This window comes from Bicyclus anynana, chromosome Z (genome assembly GCF_947172395.1).
Source record: "Bicyclus anynana chromosome Z, ilBicAnyn1.1, whole genome shotgun sequence".
Taxonomy (NCBI): Eukaryota; Metazoa; Arthropoda; class Insecta; order Lepidoptera; family Nymphalidae; genus Bicyclus; species Bicyclus anynana.
Genome location: NC_069110.1, coordinates 10,129,433 through 10,154,604, shown reverse-complemented (window position 1 = coordinate 10,154,604; position 25,172 = coordinate 10,129,433). Strand labels below are relative to the sequence as shown.

The window sequence follows — 25,172 nt, the reverse complement described above, 5'->3', positions numbered from 1 at the left end:
GCGCGTTAGATCGTTGATCATAAACTTTGACAGAGGGGATCATAAACGTCTAGCGAGGCAGGTCCCTATAAAACTCGTCTAGAATGTAATAGATCCCCGCGATGATTTAACAATAGCATCATGGGCTCCCAATTGTTCAGTATTTTTACTATACCTCTTTTGTAATAAAATAGTGCTATAAAATCTAAAACACAAAGTATTTAGTAGTATTTCCTTTTTACAAAAGTTTTTAGTGAATTTTCAACTTGAGGGTTATTGGCCTTGCCCACGACTATTAAGAGCATGTCCAACGTCCAGGCTGTCTATTTTATTTAAGGACTTAAAAAGTACATTTTATGTCGTCGATGTTATTTAATTTTTAATCTTCTTTTAACCCACATCTGAAACTATTTTTAATCGAAACCCTTACAAAATATGATATTGTTAAACAAGGGGCTAAAAAGACCCATTATAAACGAGGTAGGTATTTATTTTTAGGAATACATAAATAGAAACCAATGTGGGTTTATTCGGCTTAGCGAAAACAAAGTAAATAATAAAATAAATGCTAATATAAAAGTCTACAAATTAAAGGTCATCCTATTATTTATGAGTAGGTATCTAGGAATCTATGGTGCCACCATCCATTCCTTTGACACCTATAAATAACACCTATATATGACACCTATTATCTATGTATCTAAGATCCATTCTCAGTCTACGAAGAATTAATTTATGCATTGTTCTCCATGTTTCTCCACGTAGATTTACGATTCGGTACAAGTACTTAATTTTTAAGGTTTTCCACTATTGTAATCTTTGGCTACAACCAAAGAATACAATAAAAATTAATAAACCAAAAGGGTACCACTAAAGCAAATAACATAGTTTAAGCGGACGTTATGGTACTTTAATCAGGGGACTTTCCAGAATACCAGATTATCGCTATAATCGATATCATGAGATCTTTTTGGTCCCGTAACCGAAATCATCGTAATGAAATCCTCAGTATACGCTTCGAGTACCAACCCTATTCTAAAGTATTGGCCGTGCATCGCGACAAGAACAAAAAATAAAAAAAAATGTTTGCTCTCAGAAATGTCTATAGATTTATTATTCTATTATTATATTTAATTATTATCAGTATTTCTGTATAATCAATAGTTAGCGTGAATAAATTATTATTAATAAATAATAAATAGCCACAGATTCTCTCTCGAGAAAAGTGAAAACTTATCTGAGTTTGACGTTGACGTCTCACGTCTCACGCGCTCACGTCTGTCGTCTGTGTTACAGGTCGTAACTTGTTAGCTTAGAATCTATAGTGATCTGTGGTTAGAATTGTAGTTGTATCTCGTAAAATAAATTTAAAAAATCTATTGTTGTGTTCAATATTGTAATTATTATTGTTTTCTTGCAATTTATCCAAGTAAAGTGATTTATAAATTAAAATGGCTTACGTGACAGGAGGTAATAACATAAGTATTTTTATTTTAAATGTGTAATGATTAATTAAATTATAGGGCCACGTCAGTTTTTAAGGTCGTGTGGGTGTTATCCTAGAATTTCAAATTATAAATTTATCTAAGCAACAAAGCCAACAAACATTTAAATTTTTTAGAATCTCAGATCCAGCTACATTTTTCTTATACTTATTTAATATCGAGTGTACGTAAGGTGCCTATTATGAGATTTCACTATGTAAACAAAAGGAATAGAATACTTACTACATTATTCTCGAATATTCTGTATTACAGATGGCACCGTGGTTGAACGGCACCCATTTAGCTTTTTTGGCTGGTTTTGGGCAACTATTGACTTCTGTTATTTACTGTAAGTATATTGATACATAATATTTATTAAGTGTCTGTCTGTCATTTCAAAATAACTTTGTTGTCTTATGTGCAAAATATACTTAGAGGCACAATTATCCACTTTAATATACTCGTGTCATATTAAAGAGGGCAGATAATTGTGCCTCTGACAAAAGTTATTTACATTAATACTAAAACACAAAGAAGCTTTTATAATTTGATTTCAAAATCCTCTCTGCTTGTCTGTTTATTCGGGCCAATATTTAGAAAGCCTGGACCAAAATTAATCAAAAATATATCCTGTGGGATTTGTAAAAAAACCAGATTTCATGAGGATGAAGTTGAGAGAGTCCTAAGGCCTAGTCCTTACTAGTATTATAAATGTTGTTTATTTGTTATACTACACCTAAACTTCTAAACTGAAAAATTATTTTCCCTATGGGAAGCTCCATTATCAGCCTGTTTTTCTATGGGAAGAAGAACTAGGCTAAAACTGTAAGGGCACAGCAAATATTGTAGCAATGTTCTGTGTAGTAATTTGGTAACAATTTTTTTTTTAATTTACTCATATTAATATGTCGCAAGAAAAACATGAATCATGACCAAGAACTTGGGATGTTCCCATTGCATACAATTTATTTTATGGATGGTTTCACGAACTTCAGGTACTTTCTGTAAGTTTTGTCACTTTCTTACTTAATGTCCATTGACAAGGACAAAACTTGTGAGCTATCAATCAGATGGTGGTGAAAACAGCCTATAAAATTTATTTATTTTTTGTTTGTCTAGTTTCAGGACCATGATTGACCCCAATTACAGTAAACATGGAGATAGATATGTAAGAGATTTTCGTCCGCCTGGAAGTGGGTATGTGTCTTTTTTGTCAAGATTTTAGCTTGCAAGTTTATCTGGACTTTAATATTTGTTTTTTTTTTTATTTAAAAGAGTATATTTTTGTATAGATTAGTGATCCTTTGTGCTAATCTAACTAGTTAATAGATAGGGATTATTGGAGGGCTTAGATGAGCATAAGGGAAAACCTTGGAAGGAGTTAAGTGCTTCCACCCAAGCCTATCAAACTTCTAGGTACACCCACCAATATAAGATTATTAACTGGATTAGTTACCACTTACCAATTAAAAATTGTGTCTTATGATTTATGATTATGATGATTTGAAAGTAAGTTATGGTAGAGGAAGGGTTACAAATACAATATAAATAAAACATGTCTTCTTCTAGACAATCTAGAGAGTTTTTCTAAACAAGTATATTTTAAATCCCTTCCTCAATAAAATCTAGATTATATGTATGCCAGATATGTGAATAGTCTGTATTTGCTACTAGGTCCAGTAAACTGAGGAACTTAAGAGGTTAATCTCACATGCCTGGCTTGCTCATGCTCATAGCATTGGGGATGATGACGGTTTTTTAAATTTTATACAATTTAAGAGTTTGCCAATAGTAAAGCATATGTAAATAAATTTTGTAGAATTAATAAAGTATCTGTGATTATTAGTTTCGAAGCTACAGAAATTTAAAGGGTCATATTTGTGAAGGTGCCTTGGATTGTTCATAAACGCTGCATACTAAATAACATGAATAAATGATCTCATTTGATGTGTGAATTGTTAGATTTATATGGATTTTTTTCATCTAATTACATTAAAAGATTTTTGATTGTACTAATTAGTTAATATTTATTTAGAGAATCGGGTCAGTCGGGTGAATGTCTTGTAAAAATCAATATATTATAATCTAGTCATCATACCCTTTTCTTACCAAGTTAAACAATATCCTACGTGCATTAATGCAGCATGGCATGCTTTAAATTGTTTGTCAGAAGAAACACCTTGAAATAATATCATTTGCATTTCATCATATCATATCAGCCGATAGACGTCCACTGCAGGACATAGGGACATAGGGATATACATTTGTAGGGACTTCCAAACGTCACCCTGCCCTGAACCCCTGCAACTCGCTTGATGTCGTCAGTCCACCTGGTGGAAGGTCGACCAATACTGCGCTTTCTAGTGAGGGTTCGCCATTCCAGCACTTTGGGACCCCAACGTCCATCGGCTTTTCGAACTATGTGCCCCGCCCATTGCCACTTCAGCTTCACAACTCGTTGAGCTATGTCGGTGACTTTGGTTCTTCTTTTGTCATTTGTTTGTTTATTTGCATTTGGTATATAACAGTATTCTTATTTCGTTTTCAGACCACCAAAACCACCATCGCGTAAATTCGGAGGATTTGGACCTTCTGGCAGTGGACCTTCACCCCCCCCTATGGGGGGCTGTGGGTGTGGCTAACTTGTGAAAGCACTGTCATAATGATCTGATATTGTTAAGTCAGCCATACTAACTTAACCATATCAAATCAATCATTTTAATAATTCATCAGATATCAAATTTTGGTTTATATGAAACTTTTAATTAATTATATAATATTATTTTTTTAATAATCTGATAGTATTTGTAAAACTTATAGAGCTAAATATTATATTTAAATGACAAATATAACATTATAACTATAATATAAACCAAGTTGGCACAACTCATAATATTAGTTAATTAGTAAAATAAATAAAAATTCCTTTCTTGTGACAACTTCAGGACAAAAGGTGTATGACATAATTAACTAGGATTTTTTTTCAAAGTTTAAAAATCTATAATATAACATTAGCATTATCTCAGAATAAGGATTAAACATAACACGTTTGGATATATCTAAATTATAATAGGTACAATATGGGTACAGTTACGCGAAAACGTTCTAATCCAAAACTTGGACGAAACTGTGATATTATTATTGTTCCTTTTTTATGCCCTGTATTGGTTCTACTATGGCCCAACAGTGCTCAAGTTATACTTCCTTACGTTTATTCTCACTTTGGTCGATAACGTTCCATATGCTTTTAGACAAAAGTAAACGGTATTACCATCTAAAAAAAATTGAATTAACCGATTCATAAACATTTTTTTTATGATAATATTGACGTTTAAATAATATTTCATGTCTATCTGAAACAATTAGGCGAAAGAGAGAGACGAATATCTTAGCAATCAATGGATTCATCTTGTGGGTGCCGGATCCATCGCGTGGCAGAGAGAAAGACTCCGAGCAGAGTCCTGAACTTGTGACGAATGGATGTAGGGTTGAGGAATTCCTTGACAATCGAGTTGTAGAGAGGCCAAAGACGTAGAAGCCGCCGTAGATGAGAGGGGATTACCAGCATAGTATCTCTATAACTTTAAATCTGCAGCATTATGTAGCCACATTAGATATTCATTTTTATATTGTGGTCCTTCGGAATGTTAGTCTCCCACGGTACAGTAAGCTCTACAAGTACTATTCGCTTAGTTTGTTCGGAAAAAGGAAAATGTCTAGTCTAGATCTCGAAATAGTTACTACATCCGCTGGGATTTTATGTTTTTCATACATATCCATTAATAAAGTCCAGTCAGGTGCAGAATCTATGTTTGAATATAATAAATAACTTACTAGACAAATTTGATACCAGACGAATTTTGACCAAAGTGATACATAAAGGCGTAACTGTCCAAATATCAAACGATGAAAACTTTTTTGAATTCAGTACCTAAGCAAACGTCGTCTAACTCGCACATGCTTTATGTATAATTGATTTATGTTGATAATAAAGAGTTGACGAATCTAAGAAACAACCCAACTTGCATGACTTGGACTAAATACTCTATACTAATAACTAAATATATGCGCTAGACACTAACGAGTCGAAATTCTTAGAGGATGTTGAGTGTTCAGTGTTTATGTGCATAATATAGTTAAAATATTTCATTTGTTTTTGTATTTTTGTGTGCATTATAAAATATTCTTCATCTTTTCGCGACATTTACATACGTCCTAAAAGTGATTTATGGATCTTAATATTATATTAATTATAATAGTGGATTAATTTTTGAATTTGTAATTGAATTTTAATATTTTTATCACTAATTTTAACATAAATTATTAAATATTGTTATCAAACCAAACCAATTTATGTAGATAAGGTTATATAACTAAATTTCTATTACTTTCATTAATTTTAAAATTGTATTTTAATTTTTAACGCTAATATACATAATATATAATAAGTATATTGTTTTATTTCTTTAAATGTTCCTTATTGTTATTATATAGTTTTAATGTAATAATTATATTAAACCAATACGTATAAAACATATATTAAACCAATACGTACAAAATCATATGTGAGTGTCATTATGGACATATAATTTAAGGTGCTGTTTTTGCAGTACTATCAGTGTATTTTTATTTTTTAACCGACTTCCAAAAAGGAGGAGGTTCTACGTTCGGCTGTATGTATGTTTTTTTTTTATGTATGTCCAGCCATAATTCCGTCATTTATGGATCGATTTTGAAAATTCTTTTTTTTTTTGAAGGGTTCGATTCCAGGGTGGTCTCATTTTTTTCATGTCAGGATCTGATGATGGCATCCTGGAGAAATTGAGGGGAACTTTTGAAAATCGTAGAGACGGCTGTTACGGCTAATATTTGTTAGTGTTTCCATTAGGTATTTTGAACCACTACAATTTTATGAAGGTCTGGAGTTGGTCTGATGATGGAGCCGAAACACACACGATGGAACTCTTCAACGATTTACAGCAATTACCTTTTGTTTGGGCTTGATTAATTTGTAATGATGAGAACTTTCCACCTAGATGAGTTGTGACTGTATTAAGGGTCTGCTGATGGAGACGAACGACAGTTAAGGGAACTCCTCGACGGTTCACAGTAGATACCTTGTGTTTGGACTTAATAAATTTGTATTGTTGAGATACCTACACTTTCCACCTAGATAGGTTGTGACTGTATTAGGGTCTGGTGATGATGACGAAGGAGAGTTAAGACCTTTTCTCATTAGTTATGATACCTTTCACGTTTTTCTGGATATTCAAATTACGTGTGGATAAAGGAGGAGTGAAATTTCGTATATGAGTTAAGGTAGTATTTTTAAAATGTACTTATCATAAGAAAATAACGTTTTAGCTTATAAAATTTTGTTCACACTTAATTGATATGCTTACACTAAAAATGAAAAAAAAAAACATTTAGATTGCGCTGTTTAAAAGTTACTTAAACAGCGACATCTATTATGCACTGATTGTACTACAAATACAGCGCCATCTATTTCAACGGTGTCTATTTAATACCGTGATGTTTAAAAGTAGTTAATAAACTTCACAGTAATAAACCGACAACTTTAAATAAAATAGATGGCGTTGATTTTGTAGCACAATTAGTGCTTATTGGTTTGTTTAATGCATAGGAACATCACCGTATTAAAAAGACTAAGTTGAAATAGATGGCGCTGTATTTGTAGTACAATCAGTGCATAATAGATGTCGCTGTTTAAAAGTTGTTAATATACGTCATGGTATTAAACCGACAACTTTAAATAAAATAGATGGCGTTGATTTTGTAGCATAATCAGTGCTTATTGGTTTGTTTAATGCATAGGAACATCACCGCATTAAATAGACAACGTTGAAATAGATGGCGCTGTATTTGTAGTACAATCAGTGCATAATAGATGTCGTTGTTTAAAAGTTGTTAATAAACGTCACAGTAATAAACCCACAACTATTATTACAACAGAGGGTGTTGATTTTGTAGCACAATCAGTGCTTATTGGTATGTTTAATGCATAGGAACATCACCGTATTAAATAGACAACGTTGAAATAGATGGCGCTGTATGTGTAGTAAAATCAGTGCTTTGGTTTGTTTAAAAGTTGTTAATGAACAATACGTTATTATATAGACAACCGTTATAATAGATGGCGTTGTTTTTGTAGTACAATCAGTATTATAATAGATGGCGCTGTTTAAAAGTTTAAATCTGTAGGTACCTATTTAATTATTATTTACCTAATTTGAATAACCTGCTTCGTTGGTTCAGTGGCTAGCCGATGAGGCTTTGGATCACCGGGTTCTGGGTTCGAGTCCTGAGTGGCTATGAAATACCGAACTGTTTTCAATCTAGAAATTTTCAGCGCAGTTAGGAGCTAAGAAGTTTGCGGTGTTATACACCCCGTGCCTCGGAGGCCACGTAATGCTTCTATTCCGTCCAATCATTCATTATATCCAATCATACATTTGTGATCGTAAAATATACAAACACATTCAATCCGGTCTGTCTAAGCTTTGGTGGGTCTAAGCTAAGCGCCATATCACTTCTTTTATAAGGTGGGAGGCCTGGCTCTGGTGCCTTTAAAGTAAGTTACGAAGGATGAATTTAAATAAAACAAAATAAATGTATCACACTATAATTTATTTTCATAAATAACAGAAATTTAGCACATTTCATTAAGAGGAAGAATATTTTGTCCCTTATATATCGAGATAACTTAAAGTAACTTGGATACTTGTAACTTCAATTTTATATTATCGAATAATTATTATCACCATCCTACTTCCTACTAATATTATAAACGTGAAAGTTTGTATGGATGTTTGTTATCTACTCTTTAACGCCGCTACTACTGAAGCGATTTGTCTGAAAGAGATTTTACTCTGGATTAACACGTAGGCTACTTTTCATCCCAGAAAAATCCATGGTTCCCATAGGATTTGTAAAAAACTGAAAAGCACCCGGGCGTCCGCTAGTTATCTCATAATATTATTACCTGACGATACTGAAAGTGCTTGTAAAAGAAATAAGAACCTTAAATGAACTTTCACTTTTGACTTTATTGAGCCTAATAATACGTAGATAATTCAAACTTCCTCAAGCCTTCGAGACTGCTTACGATTGACTTGTATAAACTATTTTTATAGGAAAGTTCAGAGCGACAAAAATGAAGTGCGACAAAATTGACTTATCCCCCAGCATACTTATTTTATATTTCCTTTAACTAGTTTAGTATTTTTACATAACTAACTAGGCTCAAAAAACTATACTATTCTAACAATATATTAATAAAAAAAAAGATTTTTGGTGTATGTAAAGGACGGCATAATTTTTCATTGCTGTATCGGCCCCTGATTTTGTTCACCAACTTTTGACCATACGTACGTAACGTTATATGTGATAAATACGTGTAACCACAGAACAAGGAACATTTACGTTGCGGTAACACCGTTCTAAATAGAATATACATTTTATTTATTTTATAATATAATTGAATATACCTAGGTATTACACACAGAACAGAAAATGCTAAAAGCCAACGCGTTTCATATATCTAGTAGGCTACTACTAGTAGGCTTTACTTGACTGTATCTATCACTTCCAGGAGCGTAGCTACCGCCGTAATAGCCGTATCAATAATACGGGGCCCCCGGACTACAGGGGGCCCCTGTAGTCCGGGGGTTTTAAGTATGAAAGCAAAAATGAGTAAAATGTATCCCACAATTTTACTTACTTTGGTGCTTCCCATAGAAAAAAAAAACAATAATTATAAAATAACTGCTAAAGAGAAATCTTCGGGATTCTCCGCTGGTTATTGGGACCCCCAACTAACTTTAATACGGGCCCCTCCAAGGCAAGCTGCGTCACTGATCACTTAGTGAATATGTGGAATTATACTGACGCTCTTTATTTATTTTTATACTATCTAGCTCCTAACCCCTCTGTTTTTCTTAAGACAGACGAATGAAATCTATAGTTTGAGAGCCTCTCTAATTTATTAATGTAGGATTTAGGTATTTATAATAATGAGGTTCAACTAACTTTTTTTTAAATAATCTTCTACAATATAATTCTTAAACTAGGCATGAGTTCGTGTATATTATGGTATTATTCTTTTTCTAGCATTGAAAATCTTATTGGTAAAACAGCAACAGGCTCTGATATATTTGGTTTGTTGATGAAAATGCTCCAGGTCATCTTATCTAGCTCGAAAAGACCTGTAACATAAAATTAGTAAAAATCATTTTTTTTTATTCAAAGACTGCGATCTTACCTAATACTATGTGACGATGCAGCTGTCTATATGGTTTATTTTATCCATAATTACCTATAACTGTTTAAGCTGACCCGTGCTGGAAATCGAACCCATGACCGTCGACTGTTGAAAACCAAAGCACTACCAACTGCGACAGTGTTTGGAGTGCCACACACAATTTCTTTCGCCTTGCTATTAATATTTCTATGTCAAATTGCTATTGCTACTATATATTTTAAAATTAAATTTAAAGAAACTAACTTCCTGTGAAAGGTTCATTAAAATCGGATCAGCCGTTCCAAAGCTTCTGGACCCGGAAAGAAGCCGGGACAAAAAGACAGACAGACCATTTTATAAGAATTTTCTTAATTCTCTACGTGTGTGAAGTTTGCTAATCCGCATTAGCATTGGGCGAGCGTGGTGGACTATTGGCTTAACCCCTCTCATTCTGAGAGGAGACTCGAGCTCAGCAGTGAGCTAAATATGGGTTGATAGTGATGTGATGTGTGATGTTTAATGATGATGAACGGAACGTACCAGCAGCAATAGTTTTGATGACGGTATCCTTTTTCTCTTGGAATACTTGGAAGTCGGTGCCGCTCGTGTCAGATAGGATGTCTTTGATATCTTTTTGAGTTTTCGGCGTTGGATGTGCATGTATGGCTTTAAGGCGGGCAGTGCTACTATCTATAATTGGTCCTATAACTTCTTTCAGTTTAATCCTTCGGTATCTGTAATGTAAGGCAAGGAGTAAAAATTTATCTGTACTAAATACTAATATTCTGTCTAATATTCGGTCTGTCACCTTTTCACGGCTCAACTGCGGAAGCGATTTAGAATAATTATGGTACAATGAAAACCGGCCAAGTGCGTGTCGGGCCACGCGCAGTGTGGGTTCCGTAGTTAAGTTAGAATTTTAAGCCCTAGTATATTGCACAAAAATACCGATAACCATACCCTACAAAACGGGATAGACGATAGTAAATTCATCCTCACTTTGCTCATTTTTATGTAAGGAAGTATCCCCAAAAAAATTTAGTTTTCAAACTTTCTTTTTACAATTTTATAGACGAAATTAATATACATACCCATACCAAATTTCGTCTTTCTAGTTTTAATAGACTTTGAGTTATCTTACTGATAACTTTATCTTTTTTTAATAATATTAACAACGGAATTAGTATGCAGTTTTCGATTTCCTACTACGTTTTTTAAGTTGGTCGATTACTACTCTTTAAATAGCAATTGCTAGTAAGCCGTTATAGTTTTCCTTGTAATTCATTATATATTCTACTTTCATGAATTTTTTTCACGTATCCATACATAAGCGTTTAGCCGGTACAGGCTAGGGACACTTAAATCTAACAAAAATTTGGCTTTGAAAGCATTATATTTTACAAACGGATCCCTAAATCCAAAAATATTGGAAAAAGAACTCTCATAACTTTCCTATCCTAACCTATTCTATCTAACGATACCCCACACTATGAAATAATCTACTATATAAAAATAAGTCTGGTATTCCTTCCTGACGCTATAACTCCAGAACGCACGAACCGATTTCTACGGTTTTGCATTCTTTGGAAAGGTCTCGGGCTCCGTGAGGTTTGTAGCAAAGAAAATTCAGGAAAAGGTAGGGGTAGGGGTAGGTGTAAGGTATAGGGTAGGGGGTAGGTTAGGGGTAGGGTAGGGGTAAAGTTGGGTAGGGGTAGTTGAAAGTTTACATCGAGTTTCACGCGGACGAAGTAGCGGGCGTCCGCTAGTTTATAATAAATTAGTGTGATTAGTATAGATTAAGTATGGATTTAAAATACTACTCACATGTTTACATGTATCAATGGCTCATCAGCAAATCCTTCAATATTAACCAGTGACCTATCACCCGTTAGATCTGGAGCCACTTCAGCGTTATAGATCTTTCTTCCTCCACTCTTGTCCGTCCAAATCATGTTAATAGAAAATCCATTCGCAATACCAAGTCCTTCATCGCGTAAGATCCTCTCAGCATCAGCGAAGTTTTTAGAGGCCAATAGACGACGTGTTATGAAAGTTCTCGCTAGATAGAAATTGAGACAAGAGCTGGTTATATGAATGGATGATTGGATGGATGGATGGATGGTACTCGTATCTTTCGGAAACTTATAAAATATACCTAATCTTACAGAATCATCTATTTATTGTTTTTAGAATTAGGTTATTTTCAAGCAGAAGACAGTAGAGTAAACTGGGGCCTTAGTCATGTGACAAGTCGATTATCTTTCTGCAAACGTTAGCGTTTGTGGAAATTAAATGGACCTGACACATGGCTAAGGCCCGGTTTGTTCGGCAATTATTTCTACCTCACTCTAAACGCGTGAGAGTGAGAGAGTGTGTGTCTAGAGATTTGTCAGTAATTATTGTGTAACCTCAATTTTGGATTTTTATATATATTATGTATAGAATTTACTAGACGTTCTCTCGTAGTTTTGTATTCAAACTGCGGAAGATTCGCGAAGGTTTCAAAGCGTTGGTTAGTTTCTAAGCTTCGTTCTGCAGACCAATTCACTAACAGTATATCATACAGTAGGTAGATGACATTTGTCAGTTGAGAGAGTTAAGACTAAATTAGTGTAATAGGTCAGCTGATGGCAGCCACCCGACCGCACATTGTTAATCGACTTCCAAAAAGGAGGAGGTTCTACGTTCGGCTGTATGTATGTTTTTTTTTTAAATTTAGAAACATTAGAACCATACTCACGTGTATTTCCAGGCTTCAGGGTTAAGGGACTGAGAGTGTTGATTGAAAACACTAAACCATTGCCGTTGTATCCCATGGTATATCCTGGCATATTACCTGCGTAGCAAAGTGACGCAAATCTCTCTTCGACTGCCTAAAATTACAAATATTTTAATAATAAGTATTTCTTGTGTGTGTAAAGAGAGTAACTACATGGTACGGACCATCATACAAAAGGAAAAGAGGTAGACCAAAAGAGAAATGGGTTGATGAAGTAATAAGAAAAGCCGGTGAAAATTGGATTACTAAAGCAAAGGAAAGACAGACATGGGGCGAAATGGAGGAGGCATTCACCCCTAGAGGAGTCCATAATGAAAAGAAAAAAAAATCATCTTTTGTAAATTCATTTTGTTATTGCATGCACATTATTTGTAACATTATTCTTTATGGAAATAAAAAGGCTATTAATATTATTATTATTATTATTATTATAAGTATTTCTTGTGAGCGATTTGGTTTATAGGAACATTAAAAAATACGTGTGGCTCTCGGGGTCTGCCGCGGTATAGATATTGCATAGCATTTTTCATCATACTTTATTTGCAGCTAGTCTACACACATGTCTAGTCGCACAAACACAAACACTGTGCCTAAGTCTGCGGAACTGAAACGACGTTAGACGATGCACGGCTTTCAACGCCGCACCGCTGTGCCGGTCGGAGTGAAGGTGTTAGGTTTGTTTTCGTTACGGAATTTCTTGATTCGGTCGCCGCGCTCTAAGCCCGCGATAAAAGCTATGCAATATTTTAAAAACAGTGTGTAGAGCACCTGTTAAGTGACTGAGGACATGAGGACAATGCAATCCCAAAGAAAATATAAAAAATAAGCTTTTTATTTTGGCGATTGCATTGTTAACTGCATAGTTATTTACTTTATAACACATTTGCTCGTAAAGAAACGCTTATTTCACCAATTTCAATATCGTAATGTATCTCATTACACATGTGCCGTAATGTCATATAAAATCTTTATCGTCCGTCTAAAACTGATATGGTACTTTTTTAAATCTTGGCAAAGTGGTTTTATATAAAAAGTGCTCATTTTTTAATTTTAAAAATTTTGACAATAAATGTCAACCATTTATCTGTATCAGAAACACAAAAATATTAATTTACTTTATTAGTAATACCGGATGGTTTTGGTGCATTTATCTAAAAAATAAACAAACGCTGGTGTGCGCAGTTCGTTATCTGTGCAAAAATGACAAGTGTATCAAAATGTCATCATAAGGAAAACGAAGATGCTAAATAATTTTCAGAAAGTGTGTTCAAAGTGTGTTTCCTCGCAAATGTGTTATAAAACGTCGTATGACATACGGGAGCTTTAATAATTACAGGCTCTGCTTCTTTACTACAGCTCTCGCCTTTGACTCGAGCTGCAATATCGCCTTGGCTGTAATTTTCAACTTACCGCACTTATATCATAATGTACTATTACTGTATACCTATAGTACTATCAGTCAAACTTACCCCTCTTTCCTTGTCTTCTGGGGTCGGTATTATATGTGCAGACATTATGTAGAAATGATTTAGTGTTTCGCTAAATGCGTCTTCAGTGTGACCCAAAACGGCCTAAAACAAATGTTAAATATTATAAAAATAAGTAGCCAACGCTGAAGCCTAACACTTAATAAATTCTTGGGGTGGATCACCTAAGGGTATAAAAAGCAACCCTAATCAAATTTATTCCGAGACCTACTGTATACTGTAAAACTTCATCAAATTCATCAAGCAGATTCGGACGAGTTCTTCTAGATATCTGCTAGAGATCAGCTGATAATTATCTATTGAAAGAGCTATACCACGGGATTGACAGAATCAATCCACGGAATTCCAAAAACATAATCTATACTAATATATTATAAATGCAAAAGTAAGTCTGTTTGTCTGCATGTTATCTTTTCACGGCTGAACCGATCATAGGGTACTTTTTGACCCTAAAATAAAAATAGAAGGGGCTGAAATAGGGGTTGAAAGTTTCTATGGACAGTCGTTCATTTTTAGAGTTACAGTTTTAAAAATTCGATAAAAGATCCGAAATATTCAAGAATTTTTAAAGTTCAAGCCCTAAAGTGGTGAAATAGGGGTTGAAAGTTTTCATTGGTTTCCACGCGGACGAAGTCGCGGGCGATCGCTAGTATTTTATATATTTTACATAACTAAAATAACAGATCTGACTGAAAACTACTGAAAATACTAACGCTTTTTGGAGTTTTAATTGCCAGAGAACTGCAGCCACCGGTATCGTTCCTCGGTACATGATTATCGTTGATTGTTCCGATAATATCGTCCATTTGCAAGAGGAAAAGCTGAAAAACAATAGATCGTATAATAGAAAATAATTTATTTATGTAAACTGAGTATCATTGGATCCCAAGTTCAGTATCTAAAATTAAAATAGGCGCAATTAAAATTAATTAAACCTCTGATTAATGCCCGTTTATTAAACTTACTTTTTACTTCACCCTGAGTTTAGTACGTTTTCTAAGTTATAATGTAGCAACTCCGTGCGTGTAGCAAAGTTTCCCCAAATTTTGATTAAAATCAGACCACAATTGGATATCCTGCATCATCATAATTATTAGCCTATTTTTGAAGACCCACAGGAACAGACCTTTTTCTACGGAAGGGAGAGATCTTGGAGTCAAATGCCCACGCTGATCCAAAGCTAAAGTGCTTCTGTTTACTCTTGACGGACCCAGGACCCAGGACCTTCGCCTTGTAAATCTACTGCGCCATGGAAGAAGAAGTAGATGAAATAAAGAAAGTGAACATCTGTCAGCGTGTGTGACAGATAGATGGGACACAGCCCTGTGTCTTGGAAAACAAGTAAAGTTTGCCATCGTTCTCCGAAGCACGGGGCTGTAACACCACCAGCTTCCCAACTCTGAGCTAGTATGGAGAATTTCTCGGAAGGAAGAAAACTCGATCGTGTAATCCTGGTTCCTACGACAGGCTATGAAATATTATAGCCTGTCCTAAGAGTCAGGATCTCACGATCTAATATACCAAGTAGGATATTAGTTAAAAATACAACTGACCGATTGGAATGGCACGTTGGCACCGTCAGCGACGCCCTGAATCTCCTTGATGTAATACGGAAAACGTTGCTTCATGTTGGCAAGTGTCTTATCATATGCATCGCGCCCTGCATCTGTCTTGTACTCCTTCTCGAAGTCCCTCAGGTTTTCATACGTGGCAATGAAGTTTTTAATGATGGACGAGAATGTACGACCCTGAAAATTAATATAAATGTAAATAAATTGCCTCCGATTCCGGAGAGTGTTCGAATCCGGCCAGGAGCATGCACCTCCAACTTTTCAGTTGTATGCATTTTAAGAAATTAAATATCATGTGTCTCAAACGGTGAAGGGAAACATCGTGAGGAAACCTGCATACCAGAGAATTTTCTTAATTCTCTGCGTGTGTGAAGTCTGCCAATCCGCATTGGGTCAGCGTGGTGGACTATTGGCCTAATGCCTCTCATTCTAAGAGGAGACTCGAAGCTCAGCAGTGAGCCGAATATGGGTTGATAACGAAATAAATTGAATTATCTGTCTATTATGATTAACGTTTTCACCATGATCAATATATTTTTAATGGCAGTCAAAAGGCACACGCCCTAGACGACATTATGGATGTTATTAATCGGAACCAATGCGGGTTAGCAGACTGTAATGGCTATATAAATAAACGAGTCGCGAAGCATTAAGTGGCAATGGCTGAGCACATAGTTCGCAGAACCGATGGACGTTGGGGTTCCAAGGTGCTGGAATGGCGTGTCCCGCACTTGCAAAATAAACAGTGTTGAACGACCCCTCACCAGGTGGATTCAGGATCGTGATGTTTGCAAATTCCTAAAAAAGCCTTTGTCCTGCAGTGGATGTGATGTGATACTACCAGATCTCAAAAGTTCGGGTTCGGCTGACCTGGACTGGATGTAACACAGGGCACCACTTAACCTTAATAATAGGTATAGAGAAGCCTATGAGTGGAGGTTTTGCTCGAGAAATTCTTGGTAATAAGAAGACCGTAGCATTATTAGCCTAGGACTAGAACCTAGAACCTCATGATGAATGCTACAAAGGCTAACCACTAAGCACGACTTAACAGGAACCGCGTCCACCGAAAAAAGGTGCCTTGTAGCGTCATAATGCAGTCCACTCGTTCTGCAGTTCCAGTTTCCTCAATAAGTTTCAATGAGAACGACTTAAGAACTAAAAATCCGACTAGACATTGAAAACTTAATTTATCAACTTGAATATGATTTTTTTAAATAAATAACCTTTTTATGGGTATAGAAATTTATTAGAAAGATAGTCTGGGATATTTTATGCGAGATATTACAAGGTGGTAGAGTCCTTACAAATAGTCAAAATTGCATATTAAACTAAACCTAGGTACCTGAAATTAATGACTTTTGTTTGAATTGGGCATGTATTGTCAAATTGAGAATTCTTAATTTTCCTCGCTGTAGTGAAATGAGACGTTTTGTGTTGCGCATTACCGCAAATTAATTTATATTCCACGCCCTTGTATTCCTCGCGGCGCTGAGGATACATTTTTTTTTTAATTTCTTTACCTCGTTCGTGGTAAAATCTTAGAATCCTTCGCTTGTACGCGCACTCGCCGTAATAAACAATTTTGTTGCCGCCGTAATAACAAATAAGTATTTATACTTCCTCACGATATCCCTTCAGATGTCATGCGGAATCATGTCCAGTCGCCAGACTCTTATCTTAGTGAAACACTTAGCTAAAGACTCTTAAAGTGTTTTTATCTTTAACAGTATTTTACGAAGGGTTATCGCTAAGCTAAGTAGGAGCATGGTTTGACTAACTATAAACTTTCATGAAATAAGGTACGTTTAACTATTGTAGGGGCTTAGCCCTTAACTTAAGTAATATTATAACCACCATTAATAACCACCAACCACCATTATAACAACCAAGAAAATAAAAAACCTTGGAGTTTCGTTATTAAAACTTATGCTTTGTTTGATTTTTCGTTTTTTGTTATTTAAGACTTAACTCAAGAATGAATGTACACGTGTTCTTCACAATAATTGTCACGGTATATAAGTATAAAGTAGCGGATAGTTGAGGGTGAAATCCACCCGCCCTCCCTGTCCCCTTTTTAATTGTATTGCATACCGAAGGCCCTCGCAAACGTAACGTAAGAAAACATTAACCTCTTCACCCGTTCCGCGTAGGTACCCACATCAGTGTAATGGGTAAAAGGTATAAATTCCCTTATAATCCAGGATCCGGTGAGCATTTTTACAATTGGTTATTATCAAGTTCATGGGGATGATGACTAGGTTTGAATATATTGATTTTTATGATATATTCGGGTAAATAAGGTCATTCTTAACTAATTCATACATAAAAAGCAAAGATAGTCTGGATATTTGCAAAATAAATAAGATTATAATATTTCAAAATCTATCAAAAATCTTTTATCGTAATTAAATGAAAATTTATACAGTTTTAGGTTCATTACATTCAATGTAACATTTTCTAATACATGAACTATAAACATAAACGCACAATTAACAAAGATATTGGCAATTTTGTTCGTACGCCCATACAAATCTAACGATCATTATGCACCTACGACGTCATTAAATCGTACCATTTTGTATGGGGCGTTTTTCAGGGATCCGCGGCAGCGCCGCAAATCTGACTCTTTAAATCCCTGTAGTTCCAAAAGTAATGATCGCAGATACCCTGCTACTTTTACAAAATTCATTTACTATTAGCATACTCCTAATTTATATATAATTTAAAAAACAGTCATCATCCCTATTATATGTGAGTAGCTTCATCTTGATGAGACGCTGAACGTACGTTTACGATAATTTATGATTTTGGTTAATAGGATTACTAGGTAACAAAAAATTCTGAGCGTAGGAACGAGATAACACGCAATTTATAGGACAATGTGGTCGTTAAGTTGTTAGTAAAAATTATTAATGACCTTGTTATTGATACATTTTGGGAAGAGGGTACTTTAAATAGAAAAGTTAAGCGTCTCATCAAGATGAAGCTACTCATATAAAATTAACTTGATAGTAATCAGTTTTAACAATACTCCCCGCATAATTAAGAATATTTTAACGAATTATATACATATAATATGAAAACTAGTTTCAACTATTAGGTTGCACTTTACTACGATTTGCTCATTTGCTATGCACAGGATAATTCACCGGATTCCAAATATGAGGTATTTCAAGTTTAATAATATAATATTCGCAAATGCAATTTACAAATTCGCAAGTAATGATAGTGTTGAGCAATTATATTTTATATACAATTATAAAGACTAATGTCTTCTGAGTTTTAAAGTAACATATTAAATTAATATTATAATTTACTTACCACGTCATATCCGACATCGTAATGAGATCCTTGGACGTAAATCACGGGCACTGCTCGTCGCCTACCCAGCGGTTTTTCACATATTACAGTTCCTTAAAATAGAAAGAAAGTAGTATTAGCAGTGTTTTGTAATTTTTTTTCTATTTTAGGATAAAACTGGCTGAGTTTGTTGTGGGCTCTTCTCGGACCAAGGCGCGTTTGGAACCCTCGTAACTATATTTTTAAGTTTTCCAATAATTATTATCACCATTATCTTTAGTATAATATTATAGCTGACGCCGCGCGGTTTCACCCGCGTGGTTCCCGTTCCCGTAGAAGTACGGGGATAATATGTAGCCTTCCTCGATAAATGGGCTATCTAACACTGAAATATTTTTTCAAATCGGACCAGTAGTTCATGAGAACAAACAAACAACCAGTCCAAGTCCAAGTCCGGAGCACTTCCAACTTTTCAGTAGTGTGCATTTTGAGAAATTAAATATAACGTGTCTCGAACGGTGAAGGAAAGGAAACCTGCATACCAAAGAATTTTTTTAATTCTCTGCGTGTGTGAAAATCCGCATTAGGCCAGCCGCTCTCATTCTGAGATTAGACTCGTGCTCAGCAGTGAACCGATTTGGGTTGATAGTGATGAAGTTAATAATTATTATGCGCTTAAAATGCTAAAATCAAAGGTTCATGCATTTGACGGCTTTGATAACCTCGTAACTAAATACGATAAAGCAAACATAATCGCGGGCACTCGACATTATTTCAAACGATATAATTACAATATTATGAAATATTATTAGCTGTTTCCTTAGGGTATAATCATCATCATTAACAACCAATTCAGCTCACTGTTGGGCTCGAGCCTCTTCTTACTCGTAGAATGGTTAGGCTAATAGTCCACTACGTTAGCCCAATGCGAATTGGCAGACTTCACATAGAGAATTAAGAAAGTACTCAGGCATGCAGGTTTGCTCACGATGTTTTTCCTTGGAATAGATGGCAATGGGTATAATTTATAATGGTATAAATTTATATTTTACCATAACATTTTTTTCTTGCAGATGTCAATAAAACAAATTAAGCTTTATCCAAGTTTAGTTTAATCTACCACTTCAATGGGTGATCTATAAGTGATATTCGGATAATCTCAGATAAACGAATACACTTAGTACGATTATAAATTCCAGTCAGTAAAATGATATTTCACTGACAATTGCACTTGTCATTAACCGACTTAAAAAAGGAGGAGGTTATCAATAAAAAAAAATAATAAAAGAGGGAGGTTATCAATTAGCTACATTTTTTTATGTATTTTCACCGATTACTCGAAGAGGCACCTGAACAGATTTGAATTTTTTTTTGTTTGAAGACGGTACCAAGTTAGTGCTGTGATAATTTAAGCCGTTTAAACCATAAAGATTCAGGATTTTAATTAACGCAGCACTAACTTGGTACCGTCTTCATACTGATCGGAAGGTAGCACATACGATGTTATTTTCACTTTTTAGTTTAGTAGAAACATTTTTGTGATTTTGAAGTCGGTTGTATTTTTTAATTAAATTTTTTTTACTGACTGGAATTAATAATTGTAGTATAAGATATCAGACAAAAATTTTAAAAGCACCTGTAATGAGATTTGTTTAAGACTAGCGGACGCCCCCGGTTTTATGCGTGTAGTTCCTGTTCTTGCGTCACAATAAGTCGATAAAATAAAGCTTTTGATATTAGCTGATAATGTAGTTTTTAATTAGTGTAAGAAATTTCAGAATTGGTTTGGTGGCTTAGGCATGAATTCGTAACTAACATGCAAACTGAGATTAACTTTTATAATATATGTATGGCTATTGGCTAAAGATAATATAGGCTTTATATAACAGGAAGAGGCTTCATTTTAAATGAATTATAGGTAGGTAGGTATAGTTATAGATTAGCGTGGAACAACATAGTTACACTAATTACATGATAAAAAAATATCTAATAGAGAAAGGGCAAAATAAAAACGATTGTTTACGAAATTGCCAGCACTAGAAGCAGACAATATTATGCCTTAATGTTTTAAGAATACGATTTTATGCTTATCACGACTTGCTTATAAATAAGTGTGATTACATGGCAAAGACTGTTTTCTTTCAGATTTCGTGTAAGTGCATTTATACAATGTTGGTTCGTATTTTCAAATGATTAATGCTAAAATTGGCCTGCTAAATGGGGACAACATTAGTTGACGGAAGAAGCAGATGACCCAGAAACCAAACAGTTTTAGAACAGGTGGACTACATTAACTATGAATATGTATAGAGGTAAAATTTAAAATTCGAAGTATAAACAGCCTATATTATATAATAGATTTTCACAGACCGATTTGAACCGTGATTTTTTCCAGGATTAAAGTTAACATATATATTACTCAATAACCTCTTCTAAAAGATTTACGAACCGTTACAGAGATTATCCTAGACAGACAGACAGACGGAGCGACCTTTTAAGAAAGTTCGATTGTGTTTAATTAACATTAACCTCGGTCACCACTCCATAATACCCAGACTATGCCGACTCTACAGAGAACTATCCAAGAAAGATAAGTCCATCGATATCTTCTGTGACAAGATACATAACTTCAAATCTAAAACAAAGTAGGGCTCTGTTCAATAATACGCCCTACAATAATAGTCTTCTTCATTTGATTTTCTTACATATGTTATATTTAAGTTTTTAGTTTCTTTAATTTAAATTTGTGTTTGTAACCTAATTATGATTAATATTATGAATATTAGTATTAAGTTTTAAATTGAACAATTTCCTTTTTGCTTCATTTTAAAGTAACGCAAATTTATGTAACTTAATTTTTTATTTTTTCAACTGTTAATTTTAATTTTTAGTACGACCTATCCTTTATGCACGATGTGGCTACCTGTAAGTAAAATTATATGTTTTGTATTACCCTAGTATCTAAGACAATTTAATTCCATTTGTATTTTTTGGTGGTCCAAATAAATAAATAAACATGTAAATAAGCTTATGAGAAAACACAGTTATTTTGTAATCACTCACACTTAGTCTTCAATTGTACTTATATGTATTGATTTTATAGACAGCCGATAAACAAACGACAATGTTTACATAAATATTTTACGTTTACTGGCGAATGTCATTGTCAATTGTTACCGATCATGCAACGTTATTAAGCAAGTAGTATATTCGCGTAGTAATAAAAAAAGAAACATTGTTTTTTTTTTTACACTTTACATTATTAGCTTTAGCTTTAGGATTTTGTTAATTACAAAAATGCTTAATTGGTAAATAATAAACATCGTTCAAATTATTCGACATTAAAGTATTTATGTCCAGGAACCTAACACTTACCATTAAGTTCCTTCATTTCGTTGTCAAGGTCGGTTTAAGCCTTAATTTTTTAATTTAGCACACTATTTGCCGTCTCTCGGCAGAGTCACGATTGGCACTGCGCTGTGTTGATAAATCTCGGTGTATAATATAGACCTTACGGCTTGGCAGATTGTTCTAACCACAATCGAGGATACTTTGCGTTTGGAATCTCTCAATGATGTAACTTTTGCTTAGAAGAAGGTACAATAACACAGTTACCCGGATAAAGGAAATTGTAGGGTCCTATTTCGGTGAATTTTGAGTACGGTTTTTTTGCTTGATCTTAGCTCGGGATGCAGTTTCGTGTGGTCTCTTTAAGTTGCCGAGCAATTATTTATTAGACTTTATTTATTATTTTAGAGTATTATTCTATTTTAACCATCCACAGATCTAGGCCTTAATCCTTATAGGAGAGGGGATATAGAGCCAAGACCTACCACGCTGTTGTTATGCGGGTTGGTGGGCTTAAGGTGTGAACGTTTATCGACACTAGATATTCATGAAAATTAAATTAGTTTAATTTTGCTTCTTGCCACCAAACCATGTGGGCATGATTTGTAAAGCTATTAAGTTATTTTTGTATTCTTTTTCAACTAACACTAGTATATTGTATGCTTCCCGATCTCATTTCGGAGGTTGGATAAAATAGTAATCCTATCAAACCTAGTTTCACTGCGAAACCAAAAAACCATATTTACCTAGGTGTTAAAGAGTTTTAAAAATAGTCTTTGGTTTTTGAAAGTAGAGACTGAAATTGAAAAATAATCTATTATATTTTTTTTCTAAAAAAATCATCGTCATCATTATCATTAACCCATAGTAGGCTCACTGCTGAGCACGAGTCTCCTCTTAGAATGAGAGGGGTTAGAGCAATAGTCCACCACCCATTCCAATGCAGATTGGCAGACTTCACAGACGTAGAGAATTAAAACAAATCTCAGGTTTCCTGACGATTTTTTTTTCTTTAAATGCATACAACTGATAAGTTGGGAGGTGCATGCCCCGGACCTGATTCGAACCTATACCATCCGCAATTGGAAGAAGAGATTATATCCTCACGGCTTTTATATAAAAAAATGCAATTATCAATATTATTCCAACATTTACATTATGATTTTTGGAAAGTGAAATTGTTTTTTTTTTAAATTACCGGGCTATAACAGTTTCTAATTTCATTATCAAGTCGATTTTTATTTTAAGTACGTACATTCATTGCTGATACATCATCTACTTCCGCAAACTAATATCCCGCCCTATGCGTGATATGATTGCTAAATCGCTAGTTTGTGGGAAATGGTCATATTTCCCAGGAATATTAATCACCCCAAACTGAGAATAGGCACGAAGCCTTTGTTTACAGGTATTATTCAATACCTTTGTTTACAGGTAACATTCAATAGAGCTTAGTTAATAGCCGTGATAGCCCTGTGGATATGACCTCTGCCTCTGATTCCGGAGGGTGTAGATTCGAATCCGGTCCGGCGCATGCTACCTCCAACTTTTCAGTTATGTGCATTTTAAGAAATTAAATATCACGTGTCTCAAACGGTGAAGGATAAACATCGTGAGGAAACCTACATACCTGAGAATTTTCTTAAATCTCTGCGTGTGTGAAGTCTGCCAATCCAATGCCAATTTTGCCTAACCCTTCTCATTCTGAGAAGAGACTCGAGCTCAGCAGTGAGCAGAATATGGGTTGATAATGATGATGATGATGATTATTCAATCTGATAACTAAAAGATTAAAGATCATCGAATTGGTATTACACGACTGAAAGGAATGTGTTTATACATACATATTACGGTAACATTAAAAAAGAATATCATTACAATCGTATCATAAATCGTAAAATATTTACTTAAAAATAACATAACAATTGCAAGAAATGAGGATTATGACCGTGTGAACAGTTTTTTAAAGATAAGGACTTTATACTTTGTATTTATTTAAATTGGACTTTGTATAAATTTGAGTTTAAATTGAATTATGAATATATCAAATGGTTTTTGGTGGGAGTTATAATATTTAACACCAAGCTACACAAACGCATCATGCGTCATGCGTTACAAACGTCTATTATAACGTTACGGTCTATTGTAGTCATGAAATCCGTGGTAAGCTGGTTCTGCTACGGACAATGAGGTCCAGGGTTCGAATCCTGGGTCCGGTCAACAAAAAAATACGTCTTTGGGGTTTTTCTTATTAGCCTAGAGTTGGGAAGTTGGCGGTGTTGGTACATCCTTGTGCCTCGGGGAGCCTGTAAAGCCGTCGGTCCTGCGTCTGGTCTTTTGTCTACGAGAGTGAGTGAAACGATAGTGCACCTGTGCTTGCGCACACACTTGTGTACTATATATCCTGCGTACATGGTTAATCTTTGCATGAGATTGGCTACCGTGGCCGAAAGAAAAGAAAAACTATTCGGACGGAAGCATACTGTTAATGTAAATAAATATCACATTCCTTCAGTTACGATCGTCTTCATTATCATTATCATATCAATCAAAGTCAAACAAAGTCCCAAAGGGACTCGCGAACTTGGTGTGTTGGGTGATATAGACCTAATATTGTATACAGCACGACATAGTGACAAAATCGCTTACACAATTGGTTGTACCTGTAGCACCTTTAAGTTTATATTATTAATAATGTATATTAATAATAATGAAAATGAACTTCATGCAGTGGCGTAACTATGTCATCTTAGACCCATGGCAAATAAAACAAAGTCGCTTTCTCTGTCCCTATGTATGCTTAAATCTTTAAGACTACGCAACGGATTTTAAAGCGGTTTTTTTTAATAGAGTGATTGAAGAGGATGGTTTATATGTATGCAATACATCGTCGCGGGCGTCCGCTAGTAATTAAATTTACATAAAGAGATTTTAGCTGTTTTGTGATTAAAAGTTTAACCG

At 34.6% G+C, this 25,172-nt stretch overlaps 2 protein-coding genes across 2 annotated transcripts in view; one reads left to right on the top strand and one right to left on the bottom strand.

Moving 5' to 3' along the window:
• Positions 1-1,287: 1,287 nt before the first annotated feature.
• Positions 1,288-5,912, top strand: LOC112047915 (selenoprotein K). The gene is made up of 4 exons (XM_024085218.2): positions 1,288-1,449; positions 1,737-1,812; positions 2,583-2,660; positions 4,012-5,912. The coding sequence occupies exons 1-4, from the start codon at positions 1,431-1,433 to the stop codon at positions 4,103-4,105; spliced, it is 267 nt and encodes an 88-aa protein (XP_023940986.1). The 5' UTR covers positions 1,288-1,430; the 3' UTR covers positions 4,106-5,912.
• Positions 5,913-8,094: 2,182 nt separating this feature from the next.
• LOC112047923 (uncharacterized) overlaps positions 8,095-25,172 on the bottom strand; it is a 34,785-nt gene continuing 17,707 nt past the window's right edge. Inside the window, exons 2-9 of the mRNA XM_024085230.2 lie at positions 18,885-18,976; positions 15,543-15,737; positions 14,703-14,810; positions 13,972-14,073; positions 12,464-12,596; positions 11,548-11,782; positions 10,264-10,457; positions 8,095-9,688 (exon numbers count right to left, since the gene is read on the bottom strand). Of these exons, the coding sequence (XP_023940998.2) occupies positions 9,579-9,688; positions 10,264-10,457; positions 11,548-11,782; positions 12,464-12,596; positions 13,972-14,073; positions 14,703-14,810; positions 15,543-15,737; positions 18,885-18,976 (1,169 nt within the window). The 3' untranslated portion in view covers positions 8,095-9,578. The remainder of the gene's footprint in view (positions 9,689-10,263; positions 10,458-11,547; positions 11,783-12,463; positions 12,597-13,971; positions 14,074-14,702; positions 14,811-15,542; positions 15,738-18,884; positions 18,977-25,172) is intronic.

Coding starts and splice junctions, on each gene's coding strand:
- LOC112047915 (XM_024085218.2), top strand. Junction 1,813..2,582: donor ATTGACTTCTGTTATTTACT/GTAAGTATATTG, acceptor TTGTTTGTCTAG/TTTCAGGACCATGATTGACC. Junction 2,661..4,011: donor TTTCGTCCGCCTGGAAGTGG/GTATGTGTCTTT, acceptor TTTCGTTTTCAG/ACCACCAAAACCACCATCGC.